Below are 12,500 nucleotides of genomic sequence, written 5' to 3' on the forward strand. Positions count from 1 at the left end.
AGAGATATGGCCCAGTATATGGCCCTACACCTTTTTGTCCCCACAAAAGTAGCCATTTCCAGTATTATTATTATCACTATAATTTTCTTTATTATAATAATTATTAATATCAAAACTATTTCAAATACTGAAGACAATATTCAATTTTGCTGCTTTGTGGGCATCTATGAAAGTGTCTGGATGGGAAATAATTTTCCAGAGAGCATGTGTGGGCACCCAAGCAGACTTCCTTATCCTTACAGACTATTATCATAAGGGAAAACAGTTTCCCTTAAATCTGAATCTGTCAGAAATAAGCCAACCTCTGACTGTGGCATTGTATCCTCTAGCCTACTATGAAGGAGTTATAGGTTCTTTTTACTTGAAATGGATGACCTTCACTGCAGACTCAAACAAGTGCTACTTACATCAACTGCATCATCATCGAAGAGTAACCAGAATCTGTGTGACTTGACAATAGCGATGTAATGCCCTCTGTTGATGCCCGTTCCACAGTGGACAACAACAGCTGCAAGGTCATACATTCGATCTGGATTCACAGCATCTGAACTCTGGAAGAACATGAATGTATGAGAACAGATTGATTTTATCTGCATGAAGATGATCACAAAGACAAGACATGATTAGCTGAACATAAAGAAAAAGCTAAGGAGTACTTTTGCATGACTTTTAGTGTGCAGCATCTACTTGTAAACTTACAATATTGTAACCTTATTCAATATGAATAAATAAATAAAGACTGTTGAACAAAATCTCCTCTTTGGATGGAAACAAACTAATAAAGGAAATAAAGACCTGCCACAGAACCAACCTACCACTCACCGTATCAAACACCCTGAGCTCCAACGGGAACACTACTCTGTGCGAGAGTTTGAGAGTGCGGTTGTACTGCCCTAAGAACTGGAATCTCTTTAGGTGAAGGACTAGAATCGTTGGTAGTTTCTTTACCCTTGTGCGTTTCTGTGGAAAGACATGTTCCTGTTAAGTCTAGTAGGGCTATCAGTCTTTTGAAACAAGTGTGTGTATGCTTAGGTCTGATAAACATATTTCTGAAAATAAGGAGCTTTATTGAGCATATGGATTGAACTCATTAAGATTTGAAACTATCAATCTCATTAGAGGCAAGCCAATGTGAGCCCATATCTAGTTGCCATTGCCAGTCAATTTCTAATATCTATAAACCTTAAACTAATAAAAATTATCAAAAAAATTATATAAAAAAAAAAAAAAAATCTAAACACTAGAAAACACTTTTAGTGCATTAAAAATATGACCAATTAGCATGATGGAGATGCCACTGGTAATATGTACATTTATAACAACAGTTATTAGTCCATGATAATAAAATATAAAAAAAAGTATTAAAAAAGTATTGTGTTGATAAAACAAACCACGCATGGACAAAAGAGACAGCTTAAGAGAGTGCTCATGTCCTGCCACAACTTCTGCATACTTACCTGGTGTTCTTGGAGGGAGCAGCAATTCTCACACTGTACTTTGTTCTCTGCACTGATGGTCTCCGTGGAAAAGAAACATCGCAGACAGTGTGTGATGCTGGTGTTTTGATGCACCTCAACCGATAGGTTGTTTAACACCTCATCAGTACTACGTACCTGAAAGGATGTAAACAATGAGGTATATTATGCTCCTGGATAAGCAATGCTTCCTGAAGAGGTCTAATAAACAGCAAAAGAAATAATTCTAGAAAGTTGGACTTACAGCTTCGCAGTTTAGGCACTTGAGTTCCCTGGTGACGACTGCCTGAAAGATCTCGTGGACCCATGTGTTGTCCTGCTGCTGGTTATTCCCCCCTCCCCCGCTGTCCTGCTGCCCCCCTACACCTCCCTGTTGGTCGCTCTCCACGCCTTGCTGTCTGTTCCGACCTGCTTGTTGTTTCTCTGGGAATGATAAAAGTCATGTGTAATATACACTATCCAAGGACTATGACATTGGAAACTGTGTATCAGTAGTTCCCTAGCAGAAATTATTACATAATCTTGATTAAATTACTGCACCACTATTATCAATAAACAATAAAATGTTTCACATTAACCCTTCCACAACAATAACTTTTTACTGGGTCGGATCACTTTCGTCCTGCTTTTTTCCTATTGTTGAAATTAAACTATCACTGTAGGAATCAATACAATAAGTTCAAAACATTAATACATCAAAATTTCAGAGGTTACATTACATGTATTAAAACCAACCTGGGGTTGCTGCTAATAAAGACCTGACCACCATTACAAAGAGGTTTCAATGGTTTCTTAACCCATTCCCGACGGGGGAATTCTAGCCTTGAATGTCCAAATGCCGGGGCGTTCGAAAATCTTAGGTGGGCCTAAAAGAATGGCCGGCCTAATGGCCTGCTGGCCCCATGGCAACTGGGCTTTTGAATGCGCGGTACACGCCATTCAATTGATTTAGGCCTAATAATTCGAACGCCCCGGCATTTGGACATTCAAGGCTAGAATTCCCCCGTCGGGGATGGGTTAATCAAGCACTTGATGTTTTTAGTCTGACACAAGCCCACAAACCCTCATGAACAACCATCTGGACAAGCTATTAATAAAAAAGGCTTTCAACAGTCAGCCTATAAGGAATGATCATTACACCACCAACCAATGAGAAAATGGAATATTTCCCACAAATGATAAGATAAAAAGTTCCATGATCTGCATGATCAAGAGCCAATGAGATTTTAAATGAGTTCTTTGATGATAAAAGAATGTTTCTCACCCATGATGGTCTCATTGATACTGTCTATGAGCTGCACAAAGAACTCATGGGCATCCTGCTGCATGTAGTTATCAAATTTAACTGTTGAAAGAGAGAGAGAAAAAAAAAGATTAATATGAAAATATTTGACTCATTCAAGGTATGCAAGCAATGGCCAGAGAAGGAATTATAGACAATTGTTATCCATTATTTTTGTGTCTTATCTGATAAATTCAACAATCAGAGCTCAACAATTACTGTTACATATCTAACTTGTACAGTTTAATATAGCACAGTAGTTTTAGTGACTGTGAAATGAATTCTAATTCTAATACAGATCAGCAAATAGAATACCTCCATGACAGTCAACACAAAAAAAGACTCCTGCAAACAAGATAAATGCTGCTGCATTAGCACTCACCATTCTCTTTTCGGAATCTGGCAATGAACTTCTTTGGTGCTATGCTCCCAACCTTCTTCTTCTGTGTGGCGATGTTGTAGAAGAGGTCGGCCAGGCAGGCCAGGAGGGTCTCCTTCGTCCGCTTGTTCTTGGCTTTGTATTCCAGGATCTTTTCCCGAAACGGCTTACAAAAATAGAGTGCTTGTAGTACGGAGTTGATGTAGCATGTGTTGCCAAACTGGAAGGAAGAAGGCATGTCATCAATTATCTACTACTGAAACATTATAAACTTTGTAGATGTACCAACAGAGAATTTGTACATTCTTCCCAAGTATCTACTTCTGCTCTACACAATTTTCATACAGTTAAAATGTTATTCATATCTAATATTTGGAGGTACTTACATTTACAAGGCCTATGTAGTGTTCATTAGGAGGGAATTGGCCTGCCCCGATCTCCTTCTCCAGCTGTGAGGCATTAGCGCCCTGGAATGAGATAACAAAAAAATTCACTAAAGTTTCTATAATATGGTTCACCATCCAATAGCTCATTTTTCTAATGCTTGCTATCTAACAAATATGCAAACTACTGTAAAGTCCTGTAATTTGCTAGATATTTATGATTTGTATCTTTTCTTAATCTGCCGATTCCTGTGTGCATATATACGTGCACTTTAAATCTAGGTTCAGATGCTGGGGTGTGCATAAGTGCTCTCTGAACAATTCCTTATTATTCTAGCTTGTATAAACATATCTCATGTCTATCATTACCAAATAATGATTCAATCACAGATATTTCTATCAAAACAAAAAAATCCCTAAAAGGTCATACAATCACTTAAAAATCAACATGAATGCTTCAATCTGAAATTGTTTTATTCACAAAATTAATCATTCTTAATCAAAGATGCTAGGAAGAATTTGTACTGATGTATGGATTATCTGTACTTCTGTCACTGAAAAAACAAAGTGATATACTAGGGTCCATCCCAATTTAGAGAATAAACTCATTGCAGATGGGCAGTAGTGCCATCTGTGTGGTACCCCAGATGCCACACAGAGAGAGGGAAATTTCACATGACTTTTGCACTCTCTTTCCATACACTCACTATAATACTAGAGCCATATTTGTGTTTGTCTTATTTTGTCTCTTACTGTATTGGGAGACTTATATGTGCCATATGACTGGCATTATCAATGTTGCAGTAGTATAACATGCCGTATAGGGTCCATATCAACTCATTATGTTCTTTATACTCAATGTGATGGAAGCATTGCCGTTTTATGGGAGGACAAAAATCAACTTTATTTTCTTTGTATTCACATACTTTCATACAACAAATTACAGAAGAAATAACCATCCAGAATCAGGATTCTATGAAGAGATGGGAAAAGGCAGGAAATGTGTGTTAGGACTGCGAGTGCCACAGCAAAGGTAGCCAGACTGGCACAGGGGCACATTATAGAAGCTGGACACTGTTTGGGTCACCTTCCTCTTCTCACTCTGCCTGCACATCCTACATTGCTGGTAATTTAGAGCAAGATATCGGCATCTGAAGATAGTGCTTGCTAGAGATCATGAATGGTTGCCATTCTTTCCTACAGGTGCTAGGAGAGAGTGGTGCCATCTCTATTTGGGATTCTAAACAAAACCTATTTTACTGAAATTAACCCATTGGTCGCAGTTTTAATCAAATATTTGTGCAGTAGGATGGTTGGTTTACGTTGTCTGGCACTGTGCCATCCACGTCTATGACTAACTCTGACTTTGCAGCAAATCATGCCATCCGCTGCTAATGGGTTAAGACCATTATAGTAATCATAACTGTAATGTTCATCAGTAACTAAACAGAATTATTACTCATAGTACAGTAATAGTAAAAAATAAAAAAACAGGGATCCACTATCCACTTTCACCCAATGTCAAAAATGCTGTGACAACTATTGTCATGTACATTATGATGCCCATGGTTGGGTCCAAAACTCATGTGTTGTGTATGTCATGACACCCATCTGCAATGGACTACTAATGAAATCCACAAGAAACTGAGGTTGGCCATTGACCATGCAGTCAGTGGAAATATTTGAAAACACACTTATTACTGGGTCACGCACAGAATTTTCCCATAGAAAACATTTACTATATCAATACTTTCTCCATTTAGAGAGTGAACAATTTGCTTAGCACAAGTAGTGAAACACTGAGGAAATCATATGATATTTGTTTCTTATATCTAGCCCCAGGAGCATAATTTAGGGATATACCTGCTTAATCAAATGGGTTGCATACAAAATTTGCTGAAGCATGAATCCTAGTACTGTCTGTAATTATTGGTGTAACCATATTATAGTACAATTTTCAGATCAATGAATGATTTCTCTAGCATGATACCTCTTGGCATGGTGAGGTGCCCTGCTTTAACTGACAGTAAAACAAATTTGGTATATAAATACTAACATTTGTGCTGCATACCTCTTGACTTTGTACCCTTCTGTCACAAGGACAAAAGGTGGGCGTATTTTTTATTATCATGTATGGGCTTACTTTATTTTCTATATCAAATAGTGTTGTTTTATGTGTTCTTAACCCATTCACATCGGGACGTTTTTTCGCCTACCACTTCCACTGTTAAGATAACAAGTGCGCAACACTTCGTGCCGGGGTATTTTCTCGCTGCGCGGGGCTGCACTGTTCCTCTCAAGAGTTTCTCATCCACCCTATTCTTATGGTTTTCATGAATGCATCTACAATGTAAAGTCACGTAAAAATTTTGCCATGATCAAACGAGTTACTTTTGTCGTTACAGTAATGCTTTTTTAGTTTTATTTTATTGAATTTTACCTATATTCTTCATTCCTATGTGAAAATACTAAAGGAAAGTGGAAGCAATCTCTTAGTGGGGCATCAAAAAACATGTTTTATACTTTTTTTTCACCAAAACGAGAAGAATAATAATATGATTAATCATAAACGTACATATAAGTATGTACATGTACCTCGTGACATGACATGACATGACGTGATATCACGGGTAATCAACAAATTAGAAGTAGTATAGCATTAGTAATTTTTTACTTTATTTTATTTTTTGGTCAAACACATTTGATTTTAGAATAGTTTTTTGATTCAAATCTTTTTATTCAATCGATTAAGAAGCAGAAATTAACATGATGTCATTAATATCACATAGTTTTCTGTGACATCATTTTTTTTTACGTTATATCTCATTTCATGACACTCAAACACTTAAAGTAACAGAGTCTAAGAATTTATGTAAAGTGATTATATTTGAGAACAATATAGCAACCTATTGCTGACGTTTCAGCACATCACACTGCCCCTCCCGGAACTCGGTGAGAAAATACACAACATCTCTGGACATCACCCAGATCCAGGGATATTTTTTGACCTCATGATAGGATGTCAACCAGTGCGAATGGGTTAACTCTTCTACCACAGGCCATTTTCGCTGGGTTGGCGACCTTTTGCCCTGCATTTTTTGTTTTGTTGACAAGCTAGTTACTCCTTCAGTTCTGTAACTGACCCATTGTACTAAATGATAACATCAATTTGCTAGTTTATCACAAATAATCTCAAATATCACACTGTAAGTCTTAGGTTGCCCAGCCCAGGCGAAAGTGGCCCACAAGAAGAAGTTAATCACTAATTCATTGACTTTCCTCTACATTTCTGCAGCTGTCATTTCAAGATTTACCTTCATTTTACATAATAACCAATAGCCTTCTTAGAATTTGGTATTAAATTTGACAATAAACTTCCTGAAATCAATGTATAACAATAATATTCACCCTCTAATACTTCAAAATATCATCCCTGAAGCAAATATAGAATGCTTAAATAATTAAACAATTACAATACTATATAGTCTTGTAAATCCAATTTTATCACAGAACATTCTTTATCTCTCTTATCATTAAGGAGAGGGAGGAGGAGGAGAAGGGGGTATATGAGGAGGAGAAGGGGGAGGAGGAGGAGAATAGGGAGGAGGAGGAGAGGAGGAGGAGAGGGGGGAGGAGGAGGAGAGGGGGGAGGAGGAGGAGAGGGGGGAGGAGGAGGAGAATGGGGAGGAAGAGGAGAGGAGGAGGAAGAAAAGATGGGGAGGAGGAGAGGGGGGAGGAGGAGGAGGGGAGGAGGAGGAGGAGGGGGGGGAGGAGGAGGAGAGGGGAGAGGGAGGAGGAGGAGGAGGAGGAGGAGGAGGAGAGGAGGAGGAGGAGGAGGAGGAGGAGGAGGAGGAGGAGGAGAGAGGAGGAGGAGAGAGAGAGAGGAGGAGGAGGAGGAGAGAGGAGGAGGAGAGAGAGAGGAGGAGGAGGAAGAGAGGGGAGGAGGAGGAGGAAGAGGAGAAGGAGGAGGAGGAGGAGGAGGAGGAGGAGGAGGAGGAGGAGGAGGAGGAGGAGGAGGAGGAGGAGAGGGGGAGAGGGGGAGTAGGAGGAGAAGGGGAGAGGGGGAGGAGGAGGAGGGGGAGGATGTGAATATGAGGGAGAAAGAAATAGAAAGAGTAGGAGAAAGTGGAAGAGGAAAGAAATAGCATGGGGGGTAGAAGAGAGGATTTCACATAGCTAACCTATGTTCTAAAAATGTATTCTTGAGTCTAATCAGCAACTTCTACCCAATACATTGTCTTTTAAAAATGCCACCATATCCTACTACCTGGTAATGATGCCATCATTGACTCTGCCTTTCCACAGGTATTTATAACTGTTATATAAAAGGCTAATACCAATATGTACAACAGAAAATACAAAAAACTGGTCTATAATTACCATGCTGCACACGACTATTCCCTCAGCTGTGTAAGATCACTGATAAGGAGAGGTGTTCAAAATGAGTGGTATATCTTTATCAGCAATGATCTCACTTGGGGATTTTTCTCAACAATAACACTATCAGATCCTCATTTGTATTCAAGTATTAAGACAGGACTGTCAATTTCCCTGTACCTGTGTCCTGCCCCATCCTGAGCAATCTCTAAAATAATATATGTAGGAATGGATAAATAAGCAGTAATGTGTTGATACTTGAAGTGCATGTATATATGCACTATCTTTTATTATTATTGTTGTTGCTTTTTACAAACAGATTGTTCTGCAAGCACTAAGTTGCCAAGGAGTTAATTAGTAAGCCTGTAAACCACCAGTGCGAGCGATGTAAGGCACTGGTATTGATATTATGTGACATTGATCATGTATGTCTACTGAATTTAATGAAATATCGATGGCAGTGTGTTTTGACCTGACGTTTCCTGTCTCCTGTGTTCGTTTCTGCCTCGGAACACTAGTTTCTCTCAGCAGCTGTGTTTGTTAACGGAAGGCCCGAGGCAAAGAAAGTGACTAAAGATTTGTACTTAAGGACATGTAAGGATCACACAGAGGCAGACAAACAGATCAGGACAGAGAGGTCAGACAGACAGACCAGAGCGAACAGCTCTAAATTCCGGCCTGACGGCCAGAACCTGTATTAAGCAGAGTCCACAATAAAGACCATGGCACGTGAACGTCTGTCTTTTAACCATCGACCCACAACAGGGCATCAGATGCTGTACAACTAGTGCCAGCAGGTGGCTTACAAATGATGGCAGCAGTGGGTGGCACTGGTGGTTTACAAAGCCTGTCTGACCTTGCCTGACCTCACCTGCTTGCTTGATCCTTGATTTTCTGTGAAACTGGATTTCATTTCCATTGCTATTACTACTGTCATTTATATTATTATGATAAAAAAAAATAGTAATAACAACAATAGTAATAATTATATCAACAAAAAACAGTAATTTTCTACAAAAGGAGTGCATTATAAAACCCCTGAAATTAGAATTCATTGATTTCTTGTGATATCTAGCACACATTTATAGTGCATGCTATTGATCAACAACAACTAGATCCTATTCGCAGGGAGGGTATGGACTATCCTACGAAAATTGGAGGTGAAATCTGCAAATATTCAGTGTGAATTAATTTCATGCATAAATTATGCATTCTTGGGTATTGCACCACCTAGGACCCTACTTTGCTGGGGCCCACCCCCTCCCACTCCCACTCCCACCCACCCCCTCCAGGGATGTAATATCTCCACATCTAACCAACAACCCCAGACAGGTCCCCTGCCATCCAGCTCTCAAGAGGTTATGTCAATTGTGAGAATCTTCAGCTATTTGTATAATAATTTCATTGGTTAACCCTATGACGACGGTGCTTCACACCCGTGTGACACAGCTAAATTCTCGATGCCAGGGCGTCATGCCAGTGTGACGTTTCCAATGCAATACTGAAATGGCCTGGCGTAGAGGTTTTCACTTATCACCGTGCCCCGTCGGGAAAGGGTTAATGGACATCACTAGCAATCAAACAAAATTAATTTGGACAGGAACTATAATGAGGAATTAATCTTTATTTTCATAATAGTCATAAGAGTCAACAAGTAAAGTTTGGTAGGTCTACTAATTGACTTGGTGACTGAGTACTTGAAAACACTTATGCATAACCAAAAAAAAAACAAAAAAAACAGTGGAATGTATATGTCCCCACCATCAATGGATAAACTCCTAACCAAGTTAATATACATCGGCAACAGAAATATTCTTTTTTTCTTTTTAGTGCAATAAAATCAATCGAATTGTAAGCACTTGGACGAAATAATGTCAGTGTACATCTCCCCGGGCGGACACAGCGTTACTAGTATGTTTCTAGCGCCGCTAAAGGCCTGGCGACACGTAATGGGATTTGCGAGTCACGGTTGCACTTGTTTGCACGGCATCTTCTGTTATTGTTTACTTCTTGATTGCTTGTTTACTCGGGAGGCTGAGTGACAGGAGGGCGAGGGTCGGCCCTTCCCGTTCGCTCCCATTTATCGCCACTTCCGCTTTTACAAACCTCGCCGACTGCACGCGCGTACTCACCATCTTGCAATATCCGAGGAGATCCAGATTGGTCGGATTTTCGTCTTTGAGAACAGGGAGGAAATGCTTTCGGACGAAATATCTGTTTCTTTCCTGCGAAGATCAGCTGGATGGTTTACCTCGGGCGTCAACGTCTGCCAAGGCGCGGATCCACACAGCGAGACTCAACAAAAATAACAAATGATTTTTTTATTCATATAACTATCAGAACTTTATTATTATAAAAGAATATCGAAGCAATATATTTGACTTAGATTTGATTAAATAATAATAAACAAATAGTGGATTTTCGTTGCGCTTGTAGTAGTGTGAGTAGTTATCGGCTCGGCCGCCAGGAGGATCCTTCTTTCACGTTTCAGCGTGTGAGTGTTTGTTGATGGCGGAGTCGCCTTGCTATTTTCACTCTTTTCTCCTCCTTCACGTTTCGTAATTTTGGAGTGGGAATCAGGACGAGACGTAGGAAGAGTATAGTGTTAAGTGCCGAAGTGATTTCTGGGCCGAAATAATGTTTTTTATCGAAAATTTGGGGTTTGAAAGAGATGAATGCGGCTTTGTTGATGTTTTCGTGCACCACATTTCAAAGCTGAACCGTGTTCTGTCGAAAGATTCCATGACAGTTACAGCATTAGAAATTACTAGAAGACAAAGGTTTGTGACCGGATAACATGCGAAGGCCAATATGGATTATAGTAAATCTGTGTTGTTACGAGGGATCCAGACGCACGTGCTTCCGAGAGCCTGGGATTTCGCCCAAGTTTTGTCAAAGTTGATTTGCCTAAATCTCCATCACACTTGTAGGCAGAACCATTTTACTGTCAATTGGTTTTAATGTATTTTTCAGAAAATATTCGTTACCAGTGGCCGTTCACACAAGGAAGGGAACGGGAGGGAGGCTGTGAGGAGTCGAGGCAAGAGCTGGAGTGCCGTGTCTTTTAAGATGTAATTTAGATCCTAAGTCAGAAAATTCTGTTCAGAAATTTGGAATTGGGTTGCAGAATTAATTATATTTTAGTTGCAATGGGAAGGTTTTGATATCTTGAACCCCAGGACTGTATGTGCCCAAACATTCTAGTCCTGCAATCTCGTGCCCTCATTTTCGCCACTTTGATATAGGCCTACAAGCCTGGACTTGGCAAGATAGAACTTGCTTGATGGCAAATCCTCAAGGTGGTTCACAAGCTCGGTGCACTGAAGGCAGGGAAGCTCAGCAAACTGAATCAAGATGTTGTTCGTTATGTTTTTTTTGTTAACTATGTTGTTTTTTCAGGATATTACTTTAACTCTCCATCTCTTCATGGTTTGTGTTTCTAGACAAACCAAAATTTTTAAGCTGTTAAACTACCTCTCCATTGTTATAATTATCACATAAATGAATCGGTTCCCTTAGCTAGGCCTGGTAATAGTTGATCATGGTGGGAGGAATCCTCACTGGATTTGACATGCTTTGCAATAATTAATTTTGAGATGCAATATTTCAAGTGTGTGGACACCTTGGTGGCGTGTGTTGGTATAGGTTTGTCTATTGGGGCAGTATTTCAATCAAAGTTTTTGCATTTTGAGAAATTTCTTGGACATCAACATATCTGCCTGTCAGTATGAAAATTATGGCAACTTCACACTTAGCTTTTTCTGCCATTACTCATTGTACAAGTAAATTTGTTGTAAAACCATTTGTGGAATCAGGCTTGACATTGCCAAGAAATTCATTGCTTGCGAGTGTTCATAAAATTGGCATTGGTCTTTGGAGGACTTAGAACTTATAGCTAATTAAGGAATTTTTAACAAGTGCACACTAGCAGTGTGTGTGTCAACTTAGAATTATAATTGTTCATAGTAGGACACCATAGCCATTCTGCTTTGCCACTGCCAAAGGCTGATAAATCTACACACACTTGGCAAGAGGACCTTGTTTAATGTTAAAGTACCAGGGAGGTCATACATGTCATATCTGGTTTCTGTCTTTGCTGGAGAACAGTTTTCCACTGTAAATCATTGATTCATGTGTTCAAACTCAGCAGGGGAGGGTATAAAGAATGTGTAAAACGAGCTGAAATATAATATGAAAGGATTCCTATCTAATGTTTGAAATAGGCTATGAAATCCTGCACAGTATACACCCCGCTTAACCCATTGGAGCCGGTTGACGTGATGACACGTATTGTGGTTTTCGCGTCAGATGCCTGGGACGAGCTATGAGGGGAAGCCGCGCGCTCAGGTAGAGCGAGCGGGCAGCCCAGGCTCGCGGCTTGTGTGTCCGAGAATCTCGAGGCGTTAGGCTTATGCGTTCGAGAACCCCGGTATTGCGACCATGCAAAGCCGGAACGGCCCCGGCGTGAATTGGTTAAATCCATGGGCCTCTACCCCTCGAACCCCGATAATTTGTGGGTGAATAATTACCCTATATAGCATCAGAAATGTTAGAAAGGCTTAATTACAAGAAAGTATGGGATGCATGATCTCAAAAAGACATGT

The 12,500-nt window shown here is 39.9% G+C and overlaps 1 protein-coding gene across 2 annotated transcripts in view; it reads right to left on the reverse strand.

The window, feature by feature from the left end:
- The window catches only part of Usp12-46 (Ubiquitin-specific protease 12/46), a 13,631-nt gene extending 3,449 nt beyond the window's left edge, over positions 1–10,182 (reverse strand). Inside the window, exons 1-8 of one of the 2 annotated variants that reach the window (XM_043036347.2) lie at positions 10,029–10,182; positions 3,523–3,603; positions 3,140–3,356; positions 2,740–2,820; positions 1,720–1,898; positions 1,458–1,613; positions 823–960; positions 408–551 (exon numbers count right to left, since the gene is read on the reverse strand). In XM_043036347.2, coding sequence (XP_042892281.1) covers positions 408–551; positions 823–960; positions 1,458–1,613; positions 1,720–1,898; positions 2,740–2,820; positions 3,140–3,356; positions 3,523–3,603; positions 10,029–10,031 — 999 coding nt within the window. In that variant the 5' untranslated portion in view covers positions 10,032–10,182. Of the gene's footprint in view, positions 1–407; positions 552–822; positions 961–1,457; positions 1,614–1,719; positions 1,899–2,739; positions 2,821–3,139; positions 3,357–3,522; positions 3,604–7,899; positions 8,047–10,028 lie in introns of those variants that run through there. The other variant, XM_043036348.2, reaches the window with a different exon arrangement.
- Between the last annotated feature and the right edge of the window lie 2,318 nt (positions 10,183–12,500).

This window comes from Penaeus japonicus, unplaced genomic scaffold (assembly GCF_977035675.1).
Source record: "Penaeus japonicus unplaced genomic scaffold, GWHDUDI00000001_assembly GWHDUDI00000007, whole genome shotgun sequence".
Classification (NCBI taxonomy): domain Eukaryota; kingdom Metazoa; phylum Arthropoda; class Malacostraca; order Decapoda; family Penaeidae; genus Penaeus; species Penaeus japonicus.